The sequence below is a fragment of the Lonchura striata genome, chromosome 21, assembly GCF_050655825.1.
Source record: "Lonchura striata isolate lonStrDom1 chromosome 21, ASM5065582v1, whole genome shotgun sequence".
Lineage (NCBI taxonomy): Eukaryota > Metazoa > Chordata > Aves > Passeriformes > Estrildidae > Lonchura > Lonchura striata.
Window position 1 is genome coordinate 875,323 of NC_140723.1, and position 20,698 is coordinate 896,020.

The window sequence follows — 20,698 nt, forward strand, 5'->3', positions numbered from 1 at the left end:
CAGGAGAGCACCAGAAGAACAGGAGAGCACCAGAAAAAAGGAGAGCAGCTCTCAGGGCAGGGCTGTCCCCGTCCCCCTGCTCCTGCCACCCCTCCCCACAGCACCTTCCCTGGCATCACGCTCTGAGTGATGCAAAACCACCAAAAGGGCCGTTTTCCTCTCTCCCCCCATGGGCTGGGCCCTTTTCTGCAGTTTTACTCCTTTCCTCAGCCTCTCACCCCACATTCCCCACACAAACCTCAGGCTCCATCCCTGCTCTGCGATTTGCCTGCCACACCTGGGGGATTTCCCAGCAAATTGTATTACTTTATTTGGTCAATTGGCCTACAAATTGATTTTCCTGTACAAATAATGAACATTTATGGTTATTTTCCCCATAGACTGCTTTATTTCACGTGTAACCAAGACTGATTTCCTGCAGGTTTCGAGACCCGAGCACACGAGCTGCAGTTCCTGTGACCCCTGGCTGATGGATGGCAAAGGGCTCCAAGCACAACTGGAGGGTTTGGGGTTTTTATTTCTACCTGGACTACAGAGAGAGGAGGCTGCTGGAAGCAAACATTGCTACCAGACCAAAGCATTCTAGAGAATAATGGGAATAAATTGTTTTTAAAAGAGATTATCCTGGGATCAGGCAGCCACAAGGTCAAGGAGATGCAGGGGAAGGAGCTGGGGACAGAGCTGGAGTGGCCACTCACAGCCTTTGGGCCTGGCCTCATCCAGTGCTCATCCCAAAATTTGGGACTGGCCACATCCATCCCCTGCTCATCCCAAACTTTGGGGCTGGCCTCATCCCCTGCTCATCCCCTCTTGGGGACACCCTGCCAGGCCCTTTTCTCACCTGCATCCCGTTGTTTTGGAGGGCAGAGCAGGAGGAGGAGGCTCCCAGGAGAACCGCTGGGCTGAGGTGGCCTGGTGTGACTTTTGGGCAGGAGCTGCAGAACTTTTGGGCACAGCAGCAGCTCCAGCAGCCTCAGCCCAAGGAGGGCAGGATGGGGGCAGAGCCTGGGGCCCGCTCAGGTCCCTGCAGCGAGGGGCTGGGGCGGCTCCAGAGCCGAGTTCTTCTGCTTTTTGCTTGTCTGTAGGGGGGGAACAGCCCCGCGGCCGAGGAGGGCACGTTTCATTTGTTTAATTTCATTTGTTTAATTTCATTTGTTTAACTTCATTCCTCCTGACGGCTGAGCCGGGAGGTTTCTCAGGTGGATGTGATGGAGGTGGCCAGGGCAGAGAAAGTCAATTATCCACAGCCAGTCCCGGCTGCCGGCGGCTCCGGCCCGCGGGCGGCTCGGCCCAGGGAGCCCGACTCAAATCCAATAAAAAATTAACTGGTTCTCAGCAGCTGCTGGCACTGGAGCTGCAGCTCCTGCTCCCGGCTGGGGCACGGGGAGAGTTCAGAGCGGAGAGAGGGGCTGGCAGTGCCAGGCTGAGGGAAACTCCAAACCCTGCCTGGGCTGGGGCATCCCCCCTGTGCCTGGCACCGCTCAGGGCTGAGCTGCCCTGGGTGCTGGGAGCCCCAGGATTGAGGGGATCACCTGAGGGGAGCCCCAGGATCGAGGGGATCACCTGAGGGGAGCCCCAGGATTGAGGGGATCACCTGAGGGGAGCCCCAGGAAGGTGGGGATCACCTGAGGGGAGCCCCAGGATTGAGGGGCTCACCTGAGGGGAGCCCCAGGATTGAGGGGGTCACCTGAGGGGAGCCCCAGGAAGGTGGGGGTCACCTGAGGGGAGCCCCAGGATTGAGGGGATCACCTAAGGGGAGTCCCAGGAAGGTGGGGGTCACCTGAGGGGAGCCCCAGGATTGAGGGGATCACCTGAGGGGAGCCCCAGGAAGGTGGGGCTCACCTGAGGAGAGCCCCAGGAAGGTGGAGATCACCTGAGGGGAGCCCCAGGATTGAGGGGATCACCTGAGGGGAGCCCCAGGATTGAGGGGATCACCTGAGGGGAGCCCCAGGAAGGTGGAGATCACCTGAGGGGAGCCCCAGGATTGAGGGGCTCACCTGAGAGGACACATCCTGGCCCCAGCACAGCCCTGCCTGCTCCCAGGCATGTTCTGCCAGCACCTGGGGTCACTCCCAGCACCAGAACCACAGATCCCTGACACTGTCAGCACCACCAAACCCAAAGGATGAACCCCTGGACCCCCAGAAACACCAGGAACACACACCCAGCTGCGAGGGATGAACCCCTGTACCCCAAAAAACACCAGGAACACACACCCAGCTGCGAAGGATGAACCCCTGGACCCCAAAAAACACCAGGAACATACACCCAGCTGTGAAGGATGAACCCCTGGACCCCCAGAAACACCAGGAACACACATCCAGCTGCGAAGGATGAACCCCTGGACCCCCAGAAACACCAGGAACACACACCCAGCTGTGAAGGATGAACCCCTGGACCCCCAGAAACACCAGGAACACACACCCAGCTGGCTCAGCACACTGGGAGCCCCACCCGGTGACACCAGAGGATTTTACAACATTTGTATTTATAAATAACACTGGGAAATGAATGACCAATAAATACAGTGGCTTCCCAACGAGCAGGGGAGGATGCAGGGGGTGTTGGGAGTTGTGTGTTTTGAAGGTAAACACAAAGAGAATATAAAAAAAAAGCACTACCAGAGAGGTAAATAATTCATCAAAAGAGTGAAAAACAAGAAGCTGGAAGGGAAGAAAGAGAAGCAATGCCAGAGGGAAGAGTTTTCTGAGAAGGTGAAAAAACCCCTAATCTCACACAGGAGTGAAAACCAGACCAAAGTTAGCTGGAGTAAACCAGGGGGAAGTTCCTGTCCCCAGCTCAGGACAGCCCTGCCATGGACAGATCCTGCTCCAGGAATTCCTGCCGTGGACAAATCCTGCTCCAGGAATCTCTGCCTTGGACAAATCCTGCTCCAGGAATTCCTGCCATGGACAAATCCTGTTCCAGAAATTCCTGCCGTGGACAGATCCTGCTCCAGGAATCTCTGCCTTGGACAAATCCTGCTCCAGGAATTCCTGCCATGGACAGATCCTGGCCAGGGCTCTGACCCAGCAGCACTGGCAGGGCCGTGCACAGGGGCACAGCACAGCAGAGCACAGCACAGCTCAGCACAGCACAGCACAGCACAGCAGAGCACAGCTCAGCACAGCTCAGCTCAGCACAGCACAGCACAGCTCAGCACAGCACAGCACAGCTGGCATTCCCGAGGGAATTCCAGCAGCTCCTGCCCCCTGAGCCCCAAGCCCCAGCCCTCCTCTGTGTGCACAAACCCCACTGTGCCCACTGCTCTTCTGGGGCTCTGAGGTTTCTCCTTCATTTTTAACGCAGAACCCGCTGCAGAATTGCATTTTGCTGGTGCCCATTCCGCAGCTGCCCTGCTTTAACCCAGCCCAGTAAAGCAGAGTTTTCAGAGTGAGCACTCTGGGCTTGTCCTGCACGAGGCAAGCAGCCCAGGCTGGTCATTCCCTGCTGGAATGAGGCTGGGCTGGGCTTGGGAAGCCCCTGGATGGAATTCTGCCCGGATAAACTCAGGAACAACACAGCTGTGCTGACCTGATGAGGAGGGGAGCTGTGAGAACACAGATGCCACTCCAAGCACCCAGTCCCGATTTCAGATTTACCTGCTGATTTTCCAGGCCTCTTAAAACACAAAAACCCAGCCAGAGACAAGCTCTAGCAATGACATTGCCAACCCTAATCCCCCCTGCAGCAGACACAGACTCCTCTGAGGCTCCTGATCCTCCTGTGCTCTGCTAAGCAGCTCTGGGTCACCCCAGGAGCGCCTGCACTGGAGGAGGCTGGCAAAGGGAAAGTGAAATCCCAGCCTGGGCTGCTTCCCATCACATCCTCCTCCTGCAGGAGCCACCACCTGCAGTTCACACCCTGGCTGTGCCCCAGCCAGCCCCAGGGACACCTGCTTGAAAGGCCAAGGAGGAATCCTGCTCCAGGAGCTCCTGCCATGGACAGGTCCTGCTCCAGGAATTCCAAATGCCTGTCCCCAGCTCAGGACAGCCCTGCCTTGGACAGATCCTGCTCCAGGAATTCCAAATTCCTGTCCCCAGCTCAGGACAGCCCTGCCTTGGACAGATCCTGCTCCAGGAATTCCAAATTCCTGTCCCCAGCTCAGGACAGCCCTGCCTTGGACAGATCCTGCTCCAGGAATTCCAAATTCCTGTCCCCAGCTCAGGACAGCCCTGCCTTGGACAGGTCCTACTCCAGGAGTTCCTGCCTTGGACAAATCCTGCTCCAGGAATTCCTGCCTTGGACAAATCCTGCTCCAGGAATTCCTGCCATGGACAATTCCTGCTCCAGGAATCTCTGCCTTGGACAAATCCTGCTCCAAGAATCTCTGCCATGGACAGATCCTGCTCCAGGAATTCCTGCCTTGGACAAATCCTGCTCCAGGAATTCCTGCCATGGACAATTCCTGCTCCAGGAATCTCTGCCTTGGACAAATCCTGCTCCAGGAATTCCTGCCATGGACAGATCCTGCTCCAGGAATCTTTCTCTGGATTTCCCTCACTCCAGCTCAAAGCAAAAGTAAAATACCAATGTCAGAGCACAGCACAACATCCCCTGAACTCCACAGGGTAATCTCTGCACAAGCAAAACCCAACTCAAACCCAGCACAAACCCAAATTCCGATGGAAAACTGGCCAAAATAGGGGTTAAATCAAACTAGGGTCAAACTCTTACAGCCCTTAGCTGTGGAGACAGCAGCTCAGGTCTGACAGGCAGCTCCTGAGCAGTAAATGCCCCATTAAAATAAACAGGGATCAGATGGACAAATCCCTGCAGAGCTTCCCAGGGGCTCAGCTGGATCTCCCTGTGCACGCTGCTGAGGCAGGTGAGCCCTTCCCAAACACAGCAAGAGCAAAGCCACAGCAGGCACACAACTGCCTTTGTTTGGACACCGGGTGCCAGCTGCAACTCCACAAAAATCCCCTCTGAAATGGCATTTGAAGGCAAACAAAAGACAAGAGCAGCGTTGTAAAAACACGAGTTAAAGGAGCAATAAGTACGGATTCTTTCAGTGAGACAGCCAAGGTGGGATTTAGGGGGAAGGAAATTCAGCTTTTGGGAGGGCACGGAGGGCTGGCTGATACCAGGGTGTGATTTACCCAGCCCAGCAGCTGGCACAGGGACCAGGGCAGGGCACCAGGAGCTGCCCCTGCCCTGGAGGAGGCTCCCAGAGCTGTGCTGGCACCCCTGCTGCCCTGCCCACCTGGGATGCTCCTTGGAGCCAGGGATGTGCACTGGGATGGGCACTCCTGAGCTCTTGCTACTGTACCACAAACACCTACTGCTATTCACAACAGCAAATACCTCTGCTACTGTGAAGTAACCAAGAGGAGGTTTTATTGCTGCCTCGTTTATATTTTTCTAAATTTACAGAAATTGCATTTAATTTACATTTATATTTTTCTAAAGGTGACAGTGGATTGGAGGGTGAATATCCCACCTCTCCAACGACACTGGACAAACTATGAGGACATTCAATTTCTCCGCCTCTGTGAAGGAATGTAAAATAGGTTATTTACACAAAGTTGTGTGAGAAAGTTTCCTACAAGAACGTGAACTCTGAAGGTTTCAGAAAATCCTAAAAATCAGGGTGATGCTGCCTGCTCAGAGCCAGCACCTGGTTTGCCCTCCCTGCCTCACCTGCAGCAGAGCTCTGCAGGACAGGGCTGGGGCCACCTGAGCTGTCCCCACCTCCTCTTCCCACAAAACCTGGTTTTGTTTCTGCACTGGGAGAAAAAGCCAGCTCTGGACATGAAATACTTTTCATTCCAGCAGTGAATGAGGAGGTGTCCAAACAGAAACTCCCAAAATGATTTGGGTTGAAATCCGCAAACTTGGGTACGTCGCTCTCAAAGACTTGCAGGATTCTCATTCAGGGAAGTTCCTGAGACACTTCACTCAGATTTTTAATGAGGCCTCAGAACAATGAGGAAATGCAAGGTAAATGGGAAAACACAGCATTGTGACTGTATTTTAAAAAGCTTAAGCAGAATAATCCAAGTAATTTTATAACCCCCAGGAGAAATAATGAAATAGTGGAAACCGAAAAAGTAATAATAAATTAACAGAGGGTGATATAATTTATGCAAATTAAAGCTTGTTAATGGAAAATATGTTAAACCAATATATCTTTTTTTGCTGAGACAATAGTGCCAACATAATGTGCTTGGATTTGTGCGAGGTATTTGCTCTGACACCACACAACCTCCTGAATGTGGAATCAGAGCCCTGCAAGGGAGAACTCTGCCTGCCTGAATCCCCCAGACACCCTGGGCTGGGGAAGGTGGGTGGGATTTAAGGGATTTGAGGTCACTTCCAACCCAAACCGTTCCAGGACCCTAAAAATGAGCATCTGGTCCTGTTCTGCTGGTGAGGTGGGGTTTTTCCCAGTGCAGCTCAATTTGCCTTGAACACCCATTTATTTCTCTGTCCCTCCCTCCCTCTCACTTTGCTCCATGTCAGTATTTCCTTATGACAGGGGGGAAAAATGAATTTTCTCTCCTGTTTCCAGAGCGTGCCACGAAAAGCAGTGCGGGGGGCTGGAGGAGTCCCACCACACCACCAGAACGACTCTCAGGGCAGAAGTTTTTCAGCAAAAGGAAAAGCACAGCAACTTGGAGGACATCATTTCAAATATCCTTTAAACACGCTTTCTGCAGGTCCTGCAGTGATTTAAAGACAACAGCAGACACATCAAAGACAGAACTAAATCCTCCCAAAGCAAGGATGATTTCGGTCCTCTGCACACGCCAGGGGACAGAAATGCCCCCAGCCTCATGGAATTACTCTGAACTGAACTTATGCCTGAGAAATCCATCACAGCAAGGTGAGACTTCAAAAAAAAAAAGCAAACCCCAGATGCACACTGCTGATACAAACGAGTCTAGATCCAGACCTGCATGAGCAGCTCATGGATTTCGAGCCAAAGATGTTTTAAGAAATCACACTGCTAATGCGGGAATTAGAAAATGAATTGGATTTTAACTCGGAATTAAAAGCATTCTGCAGAGGAGCAGCCAGGCTCTGCTGTGAGAGCGTGAACTGTCCACCGTGCCAGCAACACCCTCAGCAGGGGTGTCTGGAGCTGCAGCACAGAAAAAAATCTCTCTGAATAAATCAACCCTCTGCTCTGGAAGGGCCAACACAGCCTGACAGAAACCAGAACCGCCTGAGGGCCGGAACACCCAAATTTTCCACGCTCTGCCCGGTGTCCTGTGGGGCACAGCGAGCCCTGCCAGCCTGGGGATGCCAAGGAAGCCAGGAGTCAGAACTGGAACCTGCCTGCCATCAAAGGGCACCCTGCACTCGGCTTTAACCACATTTTAACCCAAATCCACTGCACAGGTGAACACGGTGCTGTCTGGCAGGCCAGTCCCTCTGCAGCCAGCAGGAACGGGCACCGATGAGGTCCCAGGAGTTGGGACACACAAGGAACAAAAAACTACCCCCAGCCATTCGTGGCACACTTTCATCTATTTTCATTTTCTCTCTTTAACTCTAAAACATTGTGATAGCTAAGAGTAACGGTGTGCAGTGTTTAAGTAACCCCAGAGCTGTAAATTCCAGTGCACTGAATCAGCCTGAAGAACCCTGCAGTGCCTTCCTCTGCAAGGGTACTTTAGGGTTAAGTGGGTGAATCACAAGGGGGAAATAAAAGAGGAATTGATATTATTGTCCCTTCTGGGAGAAGGAAAATAAATAAAATTTTAAAAAGGCAGGTTTGTGTGCTTCCCCCTATGCCACAGAAAAAGAGATCTCAAGAATCGCAGCTGTGACGAGCAGTGGGGAAAGTTATTGATCTAAAAGAATTCATTTTTATTATGAGGGCTGGTACTTTTACTTATTTAATAAAGGTCTGGCGTCAAATCACTGAGAATTTCAGGATTATCTAATTCCATCTAATCTCATTCAATCACCGATGCTCCAGACTGTAGCAGAAAGGAATGTTTGCCCTTTCCTGTCTTCAGGGGCCATCTCTGGTTGCCCTGGCAACCCGGCGGCAGCAGCTCCCAGCCGGTGGCACCCAGAGCATCCATCCGGGGATCCAGGCAGGGACACGCCACGGACACGCCACGGACACGCCACGGACACGCCACGGACACGCCACGGACACGCCACGGACACGCCAGGCAGGGAGCTCTGGCTCTTCGGGGAGCAGCCGAGCTTCCTACCCAGGAATTCAGAGCTCCCAAATCCTTCACAACTGAAATCAGTCCCAGCACTGAACAGGGCACCGGCTCCGAGCAAACACAACTTCACTGCACTTCTGTCACCAGAAATCTTGCATGTCTTTCTGTATTTTCTGTATTTTCTGTATTTTCTGTATTTTCTGTATTTTCTGCCCCGTGGCTCTTCCACCACCAGAAGCTCTCAAGGTTTCCCCATCCCAGGGCTCTGGGATCCCCATTCCCAGCGCTGGCTGGTGCCTGGGGATGTCCCCCCAAGGTGACACTGCCTCCAGGACCGTGCTCCTCTGGGTTTCCTCCCAGCTGGAGATGTAGGAGATTCAGGAACCTGCCCTGCACAGGGACTGAAGCTTTCCTGACATCTGAAAATGAGGGATTTGATGTGCAGCAGTGTTTCTGTGCAGCTAATCCAAAAACAAGGCAAATTTGGGCTTGGTGGCCTTCCCAGATCCTGTGGCTTTGTATCCATGTGCAAAATAAAGTAAAAGCTACAATTTTCCCGTGGGCTAGAGGCAAAATAAATGAGCAAGAACCTTCCAGTGCTTGTGAAGTCCCTCCATTCATCCCTCCTCAGCTCAGACACCGTTAGAAGAAAACCCCTTATCAGACTATTTCTGACCTGGGGAATGTGAAATTTCCTCCCTGTCCTTGCTGCCTTGGCCAAAACAAGAGCAGGAACAGCAGGAAGGAAACCCAGAGCAGGGGTAGGGACAGAGACACCTCCATGGGCACAGCAGAGCTGCTCTGGTTTATTTACAGCCTGCACCTGATCCTGCAGCACTCGGGACCCTCCAGAGAGGATTTCCCTGCCCCCAGCTGGAAAACACAATTTTGGGACACTGCGATGAGCTCTGCAGGGACACCTGCCAGGGAGGGAGGTGAGCGTGCCCCAGGAGAAAAAAGCAGCCCTGAAATGGGGAGAGAGGTGAATTCTGCAGCTGGGGAGGTGAAGGCGATGCTTGTCCACAGAGGGGAGAAGGGAGGGAAGATGCCAAACAGGAGGAGGAGCAAATCATTTTCCAGATAAAGGAAACGGACTGGTCACGGGAGAAACAGGGCAGGACAATGCATGAGGAGGGAAGCAAAAGCAAACAAACTAACAAACGCCACAAAAGCAAACAAACGAGGTAAAAAAAGGAAAAAACAGAGAGCAAACAAAGTGATTTTTTAAGCGCAGTATTTTGGCAAAGCAGTAATTAAATAAAAACAAAGGGGATTTCTTTTCCAAAGCCCAGGGCCAATGATAAAACCCCAGACTGGCCTGGCTTGGAAGGAACCTTGAACTGCAGCCCCTGGCATGGCAGGGACACCTTCCAGCATCCCAGGCTGCTCCGAGCCCTGTCCCAGCTGGCCTGGACACCTCCAGCAGTTCCCAGCAGGGAGCTGCTCTCTGCTCTCCCTGTCCCATAGCTGAACCAGAGCTGAGGAGCTCATCATCCCTGCAGAGCCGAGCTGATGGATAGTTTTAAATTAACGAGTTTATGAGGGAGTTCATCCTGCTCCTGGCCACCCTTTGCCTCCCAGCCCCCAGTTCACTGAAAGCTTTTGCCACCAGCACCGCTCGCTTTGAGCCGGGCCAGCGAGTCTGGACACGGAGCAGCGCAAATTAAAACCAGGTGTCTGTGCCCCGAAGCACCAGAGACAGCCCTAAGCAGTTTAATGACATCTCTAAATAATTTTGACAGCAAAATTACTTCTCCTGTGTCACCTTTACACTGCCCTTGACACGGCACTAATGAGATGATGCTGCTTCCCCTGCTTCTCCACATTTATTTGTCTGTCCTTCTGCCCAGGCTTCACTTTCTTCTCCTCAGAGGAGGAGAATTCCAGCGCCAGGCAGCAGTGCTGGCTGATTTCCTGGGTCACACTGCGGGCTCAGAAATTGCCTTTTCCTGCAGCAGAGCCCAGGGCACTTGAGGGAATCAGCGCCGTGCTGGCTGCGGGGTGAGGAATCCCCCGTGCAGCCCCAGAGCATCCCAGGAGAAGATCTGCTCCCTCCCACACCCAGCTCAGCACGGAGCTTGTCCCTCTCCTCCCTGGCCTGCTTCCCACCAGCACTGACCTCGCACAGGGCTCCTCCTCTGCCCTGCCATCACGCCAGACCTCTCGCCCCCATTGTCTCCTCACTGCTCCCTGAAGAGCAGGAATCCTCACCCCGGCTCCTGCACGGGGGCAAACCTCGCCCCCCAGGAGCTCCTGACAGCCTCCTGCAAGAGAAAATTATTTTCCTAAGCCACAGCTGCTTCTACATCTCCGTTGTTCACTCACAAGCCTGCAGTCCAATTAATATTTTCCTTTCCAGAGGGTATTTAATAATCCACAAAATGAAATCCTTCAGCATTGTGCTGGCACTCTCGGTGCCATTGATCTGGGTTTGTTTTGCCTCTGTACAGAGCAATAACTGCTCCTTTTCCCAGTGCAGCCCGAGCTGGGACCATCAGCAATAACTTCCACCACACGGAGCATTCAGGGCTCCTCTCCCAGCCACGCTGGCTCCCATTTCCAGCTGCTTGCCCCTGAAAATCCCCGGCTGGACGCGCTCCCTGGCCCCAGAGCAGGGGATTTCAGGGACCTCTCGGTGACAGCAGCAGCTCACAGGTCCCCACTGCCCCCACAGGAGCCCCGTGAGCTGGACCCACACTCAGCACCCCTGCCCAGCACTGGATGGGCACAGCGAGACCCCCGCCCCACTTCAGAGCAGGATTCACCTCCTCTGCAGCTCCCCCAGAAAGCTGAGACCTGACAGAGCTTCAATCAACTTCTGTTAAGAATTCCATTTGAACTTGCAAGTCTGTAGTGCAACACAGGTTAAAATCCACCTGGGCCAAGTCCTTTAACAAAACAAAACACAACCAAAAAAAAAAAACCCTGCAAACAAACAAAAAAAGCCCATGTATCTCCAGAACCTCCAACAAACACTAACCTGAACTAAAATGTGCTGGATTAAAAGCAACAAGCCAAATCAGCATGAAACCACAAATAAAAATCAACAGACTGTGCCAAAGACCTTGGGGGTATTTGGAGGTTTATAAGTCTGCTTTACAGAGGGGCTTTTTCCACATTCATGAGGCAGCCCCGAGGGACACAAAGGCAAAGTTATGAAAACAGTCCCCTGCACACAAACCCCAACATTCTCCAGCTCCCATCCCTGAGCCCACGGCAGCTCAAAAGGAACCCAAATCTATTCAGTTAACAGTGAAATTTCAGAATGAATCCTGCTTCTGCAGGCAGCCAAGGAAATTCTCCAGCAGGCAAAGTGCTCTTACCATAGCAGAATTCTCCTGGAAGACTCGTGCCCGGTGTGGGAGATTCCCCTTTTGGAGAAAGCCCCTGAATTTGGATCCCACCACTGAGCAGCCCAGGGATCTCCCTTCCTTGCCCAGGTGCTGCTCTGCTCCTGGCTCTCAGGGAAGCTGTGGAGCAGCAGGAGGGGAACACCAGGGACGGGCAGAAGAGCCCAGCACCACGAGTGACACAAAGCCACTCTCTGGGGTCACACGGAGCTGCCTTCCACCCAAAACAGGGACCAGGAGAAGGCTCAGAAACCTCAGGGCCAAAGAACAGATTTTGCTCATTACTGGCATTTTTGAAGTTAGCAGCAGATAGCTCCTTTTTCCATCCCTGACAAAGTCTTGGACTGACGCCTGAACCTCAGGGCAGCAAAGGAAAACAACAACCACGATGATGAAAAGCAAAAAGCAGCAAATAAAAGGAATCACATATAAATCAAACCAAGAGCAAAACACGGCCCCAGCAAGCAAATAAATTGCCAACAACAAAACAGTGCCCAAGCAGTGCACACCCACCCTGTGGCTCTGCTTGTGATGCACATGGGGCAAAACCCAAACATCACTTACTGCTCTTTCTGACTTGGTTTGTTTGAGTGTGGCCGTGTCACAACAGCTTTGGGGAAATGGCTCTTTCTATCTGAAGGGCCACCTTTCAAACAGACACCCTGCCCAAAACCATGGGAAAAGAGGATGAGGAGCAGCCAGCCCCAGCCCCAACTCCCTTTCAGAGGCAGCACCACGAGAATGGAAAACACAGCGAGAGTCACAGTCTGGTAAGGGAAACAACGCAGTGTTCAGGCATGTCCTTCACTGTTATCCTGGACGCTGGATTTCACAAATCTGAGGTATTCTGGTTCATCAGGGAGGATTTCAGAGCTGTTCTCCCCTCCTCAGGCTGCAGGAGCCCACTGCCCCCTCCAGCCTGGCTGAGAAGGCAGGGGAGGGTCTGGAGCAGAGGCAGCCCTGGTGGGAATGGGTTTCACCAGAGCAGACTGCAATCCACCCAGGGCTCTGAAAGGAACTGTGCCTGCCCCAACTGATGGTACAAACGTGGGGGAGAGCCCTGTGCACATCTGGCAGCTCACCCTGCGGAGGCCTGGCGCCCTGTGCCCCCCCAGGCTGAAGGGACAGAGGGGAAAAGGCCGGGACAGGCTCTGCCCTGCTGCCCCACGGCTGAGCCTGCACCTCGGCCCTGCGAAGGGCACGGAGCCCCTCCTGCAGCCCAGCGTGCAGGGGAGGCAGGGAGGGATGGGGATGGAGGGAGGGAGGGATGGATGGATGGTGGGGGAGGGAAGGAGGGAAGGAAGGAGGGATGGATGGTGGGGGAGGGAAGGAGGAAGGAAGGAGGGAAGGAAGGAGGGAAGGAAGGAGGGAAGGAAGGAGGGAAGGAAGGAGGGAAGGAGGGAGGAAGGGAGGAAGGGAGGAAGGGAGGAAGGAAGGAAGGAAGGATGGATGGATGGATGGAAGGAGGGATGGATGGAAGGAGGGAGGGATGGAAGGAGGGAGGGATGGAAGGAGGGAGGGATGGATGGATGGATGGATGGATGGAAGGAGGGAGGGATGGATGGAAGGAGGGATGGAAGGAAGGAGGGATGGATGGAAGGAGGGATGGATGGAAGGAGGGAGGGATGGAAGGAGGGAGGGATGGAAGGAGGAAGGGATGGAAGGAGGGATGGAAGGAAGGAGGGATGGATGGAAGGAGGGATGGATGGAAGGAGGGAGGGATGGATGGATGGATGGAAGGAGGGATGGATGGAAGGAGGGAGGGAGGGATGGATGGATGGATGGAAGGAGGGATGGAAGGAAGGAGGGGTGGAAGGAAGGAGGGATGGAAGGAAGGAGGGGTGGATGTCTGACCGCGCGGAGCAGCCCGGGGGCGGCGGCGCCGGCGGGGCCGCTCCGCCGAGCCGAGCCGAGCCGAGCCGCCAGGAAACCGGCGGTCGGTGGCGGAGCGGGCCCGGCGCCGGCCCCGTCTGCCCCGCTGCGAGCAGCGGCGCGGGCGGTGGCGCCGAGCCCCGGCCCCGCCGGTCCCGGGCGGGGACGCGGCGCCGGCGGCGGCCGGGGGGCACCGGGGGCACCGAGAGCAGCGGGGGCACCGGGGGCTCAACCCGGGCCGGGGGCTGCGGCTCGCCGCGGTTTCCCCTCCAGACCGACCCCTCGTCTCCCGGGGCTGGCCCGGGACGCGCTCCCGCAGGGGCAGCCGGCTCCGCCCGGAGCTCTGTGCACCCCGAGGGGAGGCTGCCTGCCCCCGCCACAGCCGCCGCTTGAGTGTTCCCGGCCGGTTCCCGCTGTCCCAGGGATGATTTCAGAGCAGTGGAACCAGCTGCACACAGCATCAGCTCCCATCGCCACACCCCCGCCGGATCACACGAGGACCAGGCACTGCAAGTCTCTGTCCCCTGCACTGTAAAATATAAAGCATTTCTGCTTCTCAGGAGAATCAGCCCTCGGATCTCAGCGGTGCTCGAATGGGCGATCTCTAAATGGGGAAATACAAGCCATGCCCAATTCCTAATCCCCCTCCTTGTGTGACTGCTCTGGATGTGCAGTGGATGCAGCCACCACAGAGCACTACCCAAAGACTTCAGGTCCAAAATGTGGAACTGTCCTTTGGTCAGGGACATCTCTAAGTACAGCACAGAGAGTGCAGGAGCACTGAGGAACAGCTCTGACAGAACTCCTCCCTGGGCTCTCACCTCGCTGTGCAAATTCTGACATCCAAAACCCCTTTCCCAGCTGGGGAAGCAGTGGGAGCCAAGTCCAGAAAGATTTATTTCTCCTTGCCCAAAACTGCACCAACCTCTTTTTTCCCCTCTATCTGTACTTTCCAAACCCAGTTCTCAAAGGCTGTGCCAGACACTGGCTTCATGCACAGCTGGCTTCCCATCTGGAAATGCACCTACCCCTGCACCACTCCTGAAAATGCTGCTGCTAGGAAACTGCATCACGACCTTTTGGCTACTGCTAGCCCAGAAAATGTCCAGCAGACAGCATCACCTGGCCAGGCACCTCTCAGCATCCCCACAACAGCAGCACATCCCTGTCACCGGCAGATTTTGGGCTCTGAGCCGCACAGCTGACAACACAGGCAGAGCTCCCAGCTGGAGAAAGCTGCCTGCACCACCTCACACGCTGTCCCAGCTGCAGGAGCTGCAGGAGCCAGGGCTCAGATGCCAGGCACTGCTGCGGGTGGCTGTGCCACACCACACAGGCAGGACACATCTCCCCACTGGTCTGGAACTGGGGGAGGTGGCTGCAGCCCCTTCCCGTGGGAATGGGGGGGTCTGGGACACAGCCACGCGTGCACAGGGACACCACGCAGGCAGGAGCCAGCTCCCAGCTCTGTCATCTCCGATCACAGAGACGCTGCCTCTGAACACAGACTGGCCACTCAAGCATAAGCAAGCAACAAAATCAAAAACGGTTGATTTCCAGTGGATAAAATCACATAAATTTCCAGCAGCATTTGTTTCCACAGCGCTACTGGCAGTGTTTGAAGTTCTTTCAGCCCAAGAGCGGCTTCAGTTCCCAAACCAACAGCTCTGCCTTCCCAGTTAGATGCTATTGTACTTCATGGTTACTTTCACACACAATGAACTGTTTTAAGGCCTTACTTTACTACGATTTCTGTCACCTTTTATTTATACCATCAACATCTTTCCCACAAAAATGCTGATGAGAGATTCTGGAAGTCTCAGGATAAAAGCAAGAACACACAAGGAACCCAAAAGTTGGGAAGACCTATAAAAGCCACCAGTGATCTAAGCCACAAACGATGCTCAAGTTGTCAGCATTTGAGCTGCTCCTCATGCAGTTCACCTAGCTGATGGTTTATAAACCGTGCCGGCTCTGACTCTGACACGTGGGTGCAATTACATTTCCCTTCTGCTTTATTTAGCCACTTTCACACCTGTGCACAACGCACAGAAACCAAGGGGTGGGAACACGGAAGAGGCTCCTCCATGATTTGCCTCTGCGTGCACACAGCTCCCCCTGAAAACCAAAAATTCCCACCGAGTGCTGCTTCCTTCAGGTCAAGCGCTGCTCTTCCCGTCTGCTCTGCTTCCAAGCTCCTCTCTAACGCTGCTGGAACCCGCAGCAGTGCGGGCAGGGCTCTGGCAGCCTCCGTGACCCTCGCAGATCACGGTTCCACGAGCACAGAAGCAAAGGGATTTTTTTTGTTTTGTTTAAGGTTAGGAGGCAGAGGAGAGGGAAGATGTCTTAACTAAAGCACATAGTTTAACAATAATCTTACCACTGGAGACGAAATTCGACACCCAGGGCAATCACAGATTGGAGGATGTACCTGTAAGATTCCTTTGGACATAAGAGTCTTCAAACTTTTCCCTATATGCAGAAGAGAAGAAAAAGCAGAAGAAGAAGAAAAAGAATCAGCACGCTTATAAAAGGAAAGTATCTAGGGAAGGGGGGGAGGGGGAGGCACGCGTCTGCTTCCATATAAACAGCCCTCCCCTCGCCTGCCTACAGCGCCCACCCCGCCTGCCCCTGCAGCCAAGTTCTGCCCCGCAGGTCCCGGCGGAGGGGAGCCGGGCACAGCCCCCGCGGTGCCGCCGGGCTCGGAGCCGCTCCCGCCGCCCCCGCTCCGGGCACGGCCCCGGGCAGCTCCCGCAGCTCCTCCGGACTCACCGCGGAGCGACGGAGGCTTCCCCAGGGCAGCGGAGCCCGGCCGCAAAGCAGCCCCGCTCAATAACGAGGCGAGGCGTCAGCCGCCCCTAATCGCCGCCCGGCCCCGCTCCCCACCTGCCGCCCGCAGCAGCAGCAGCTCCGCCGCGGAGAGCGACTGCGGCGCCGGCTCGGGCGGGGAGGGAGGGAGGGAGGCAGGGCAGGCGCCCGTCAGAGCCGCCGGCGCGGCGGAGGTCCCGCACCACCCAGCTGCGAGGGGAACACCCCCTCCGCCCCGCCCGCCGCCCCGCCGGTGCCGGCCCGGCCGCGCTGCCGCCCCGAGCCCCGCGCTCCCGCCCGGGGTCAGGTCCCCGCCCGCGCCCCACGGAACTTCTCTCCGGCGGAGAGGAGCCCCCCAAGTATCCCCCCGCTTCCCAACCCCCCCCTCACCAAAGGCAGCCGCTCCCAAAGCGCTCGGAAAAGTTCGGCGGTACCGGGGCGCGGGGATCCGGCAGAGAGGGGCCGGGGGCGCGGGGAGGGCGGCTCGGCTGTGCCCCGCGGGCTCGGCTGTGCCCCGCGGGCTCGGCTCTGCCCCGCGGGCTCGGCTCTGCCCCGCGGGCTCGGCTCTGCCCGGGCACGGGGGAGAGGGAGGATGCGAGGAGGAGCGGGGACCCCGCACGCGGCGAGCGCTGCCTTTACCTTTGTGCCTGATGCTGCGCTTCCAGTCCTTGGCCGTCTCTCTGCCGCTGACGAACTGGAACTCGTTGGGCGTGAGCCACTCTCCCCGGTACCGGATAGAGGGTCCTTTGCTCCCTTGGCACAACTTATTGATGTAGAGCAGCGCCTTGTTCTCCCCGCACTCCACCTCGATGCAAGGCTCTCCGTTGTCAAAGAAGGGCTGGAAATCCGGGATGGAGGAAAACCTCTCCAGCATCAGGTCCTCGGGGAGGTGGTGGGGGTGGTGCGGGTGGGGGTGGTGGGGCTCCTGGAAGCCCAGGTACGCGCGGTGGGCGAAGATCTGGTCGTAAGCCGGCGGGTGCGGGGTGACCACCGGAATGGCAGCGGCGGCCAGAGGCGCGAGGTAGTCCGGTAAGGTTTCCATGGGCTGGTTAAAAGCTGCCAGGGCCATCTCTTCCCTGTCAAGTCGCTCCTTCTTGATAGCAGGCATGGTGCCGCCGCGCTCCCCGTGCGCCCTCGTCTCTCCGAAGCACAGCGGCTCCAATGTCTCCGGTTCAAGTTGCCCTGGCTCTGGCTGGAGTTTGGATGAAATGCGCCAGCAGCAGCAGCAGCAGCAGCACAAGCACCTTTGGCGCTCGGGTGCCGGAGGTGGCTGGTATCCCCCGGAGCAGCCCGCTAACAAATCTCCTGGGCTGGCTCCCCAGCAGAGCTGTCTGGGATCCCTCTCCCACGGAGAGCCTAATGTACCGTAGACCCGGGAGCTGCTGTGTGCCTCGCAGATCTGCCCCTCCGGACTAATACCTGACATCTCGGAGAGGTCTCTGCTGCCGTAGACATTATTTTGGTTTAAGGAAAAAAAAAAAAAAAAAAAAAAAGCTTATTGATTCCCCTAGATCAACCCACCTTCTCGCCAGGCTGGAGGGTTCCCCGCCGCCTAGCCAGCCAGCCCCCTTTCACCCTGCCCCCCTGCTTCCTTTAAACTGACACCTGGTTTATTTATTTATATGCAATAATTAAAATTAAACGCTGCGCCCCCGCCGCCGCTCCGCGACCCCTCCCCGCCCCGCCGGCGCCCGCCGGAGGACGGAGCCCCGGCCGGTGCCGGCTCTGCCCGCGGGGCTCCAGACACCCGGGCGGCGGCGGCGAACTTTCCCCGGGGCCGCCCACCTTCACCTGCGCGCTGCAGACTCGCCCCGCTCCCACCGAAGCCTTTCTGATCCCCGCCAGCTGGGCTTTAATCCCCACTCCTGCGGGAAATTTTAAGAAAGGCGGTGTTACGCTCCTTACACCCTCTGTGTATATATATATATATATATATATATATAAATACAAGCACAGCTACACACGCACAGACACGCGGACATCTAGAGTGCCATCCCCGCCGGCCCTGCGCTCCCCCGCCGCCCGCAGCCCCCGAGCGCCGGGCCGGGCCCCGAGCCGGGACAGACACGTATTGATCGGTGCTCAGAAGTCACCGCACACTTCGGAGACTCCGACCAAACAAGATTTCCCTCCGCCGCCGCCGCCGCCGCCGCTTCTCCAACTTGGCCCATTTAAAGAGCGGAGGCGCTGGGAAGCGCCGCGCCGGCGGCGGCGAGGGGGTGAGCGACGGACGGCGGGGCCAGCGCCGGCTGCCGCCTGCCCGGGGCACCGGGGGCACCCAGCCGCTGCTGCCCGGCCCTCCGCACCCCCGAGCTGCGTGCCCGCAGTCCCTGGCAGCTGGGACCCGGCTCCAGCCTTCCCTGTTCCATGGAGGGAGGGAGGGATGGATGGATGGATGGATGGATGGATGGATGGATGGATGGATGGATGGATGGATGGACGGACAGATGGAGGCTTAGGACACACAGGGTGAATTTCTGTCACAAGCTGTGGCAGACACAGCACGAGGTCCGTGTGGAACTGCCCCCAGAGGACGAGGTGGCCCAAAATGAAGTTGTGTGGTTGGTACAGGGATGTGTCACCTCAGCAAGATGGAGTTCCCTGCCTTTGGATGCCAATGTGGGATCGACTGGGCAGGAAGAATCCTACCCAGGAGAGGAACAAAAGCAAATTATCCCCCAAACACGGGACAAGAAATGTGGCCCACAAGTGTCCACCACGTGGCAGAACAGTGAGATTTCTGTGAGCTCTGCCTCAGAGCTCCCAGAACAACACAAAGTCCCCAGCTTTGTCCCACGCTGTGTCCCCTGACTTGCCTTCCTGCAGGGCGAGGTGGGGGCAGATTGACCTTGCCTGCCAGACAGTGAGAAGTGGCTTTGCTGTGTGACATCAGCCACGGGCAGAGCTGGCAGGGTCGTTTCTGAGCTACCTGACCACAATCCGTGTTTCTTGCCATTTTATCCTCAAGGAACTCCAGCTCTGGGATCCATCTTTGCTTCTGGCTCTAATGAAGGAGGCAGATCCACAGACCCATCAAACCCTCTCATTTAGGCTTTCAGGCTTAGGCTCTTATTCTTAATGCTTCTGATTGCTCAAGATGACAGGGGAAAAATCACTTTCTATTATCACCTAATGATCCAAGGAAAATGCTTGGAAGAGGCTGTGGGAGACAGACATTTCTGTGGCAGTCAGAGGATTCTGGATGGAGGGCAGAGGGGCTCCCTCTTAGCTCCCAGAAACCTTCATTCCTGGCACATCCAACTGCTCTGGGTTCTTGAGAGCCTTGGGTCCCTCTTCAGACTTCCCTGGACTCCATCTTCTTTGGAACTTGACTTCCTGGCCCGATTTCCTTTCACTTTTTCTAAGGGAGTGGGGATTATCTCTCAAAGCTTCCTGGGTTATTTCTCTTCCAGCTCCAAGTGCAGGGACGGCTTGGCCACAGCCTCCTCCAGGGGAAGGCTCCGTGTTTCCTCCAGGAGAGGTCTCAGGAGAGCAGGACAGGCGTGGCCGATCCTGCAGGAACCTTTCTCACACGGGGAGGATGCTCGGCAGATCTCGGGGGTGCGAGAGGCACAGACTGATCCCAGCAGCCTCCTCCATGCACTGGAGCCACCACGGAGTCCTGGGGCAGTGAAGAGCGAGAGCTCTGGCTGGCTGAGCTCAGCAGCAGAGCCTGGGGTTGTTCAGCCCCAGCCTCTTTAATAGCAGAGCTTTTGGGATTAGTGTAAACAGATTCACCACTGGAGAGCAGATCAGAGAGCGCCACGCAAATCCTGCACATGTGGCTAGAGGGGAGCCAGGTATGCTCTGCAAACCCCCCCGGAGCACTGGAACAGGTTTCCCAGGCTGGGGGCAGCAATCTCCGTGGCTTTTTGTTGTGTGTGTGTTTCAGGGCGCCCGGCAAAGTGAAAGCACGATTCCCAATTTGCTCACAGAGGCACTGCCACAGCAAACAGAGGAAATAGTGATCATTTTTCAACATTCAGTTCCCCACCTCTGGGATACATCACCTCGGATTGAAACAAAACCTTTCTCTCAGGTCAAATGTGTCAACAACTGCCAAGAGTTACCTGTGCCAGAAAGTGTTTTCTAAGTGGAGATAATGCTTCAAGAACAGCTCTTAAACTTAAGAGAAAAAGATTTTTCTCCGCATCCTATCACCAGTTTCAGGGACAAATTACTTATCCTGGATATTCCTCCACTATTAAACCAATAAAAGAAGGGAAACCTTCATTTACATGTGTTTCAGCAAACCTCTGAGTTTCTAACTCACATCAAAGGTCCTTTGAGCTGTTTTAAAACCTGACTGCAGATGCAGGCCCTCATTGCAGATACAGGAAAGACAGGTTGAGGCTGGGAGGAGAGAGGAACCCAGCTACCTGTCAGATCAGAAAGGGATCCAGAGCTCCTGTGCTTCAGAATCCAGCACAGATTCCATCCAGAGCTCGTGTCCCTATAGGATCCAGCACAGATTCCACCCAGAGCTCCTGGATCCATCCATAAACAGATTCCTGCATAAGCCAACCCTCTCCCTGG

The 20,698-nt window shown here is 55.6% G+C and overlaps 1 protein-coding gene and 1 long non-coding RNA gene across 5 annotated transcripts in view; one reads left to right on the top strand and one right to left on the bottom strand.

Moving 5' to 3' along the window:
* The window catches only part of SAMD11 (sterile alpha motif domain containing 11), a 79,298-nt gene extending 61,067 nt beyond the window's left edge, over positions 1-18,231 (bottom strand). The window contains exons 1-3 of one of the 3 annotated variants that reach the window (XM_085558649.1): positions 18,131-18,231; positions 16,802-17,604; positions 15,786-15,826 (exon numbers count right to left, since the gene is read on the bottom strand). In XM_085558649.1, the coding sequence (XP_085414775.1) occupies positions 15,786-15,826; positions 16,802-17,604; positions 18,131-18,144 (858 nt within the window). In that variant the 5' untranslated portion in view covers positions 18,145-18,231. Of the gene's footprint in view, positions 1-15,734; positions 15,827-16,801; positions 17,605-18,130 lie in introns of all 3 variants that reach the window. The other 2 variants (XM_085558648.1, XM_021537770.4) reach the window with 2 other exon arrangements.
* On the top strand, positions 13,622-20,405 carry LOC146765659 (uncharacterized). 2 transcript variants are annotated; one of them, XR_014949754.1, is made up of 3 exons: positions 13,671-16,592; positions 16,828-19,962; positions 20,055-20,405. It is a non-coding gene; the product is annotated as an uncharacterized LOC146765659 (long non-coding RNA). The 2 variants fall into 2 exon arrangements; XR_014949753.1 differs by having other exon boundaries at positions 13,622-16,592; positions 16,828-20,405.
* The last annotated feature ends 293 nt before the right edge of the window (positions 20,406-20,698 follow it).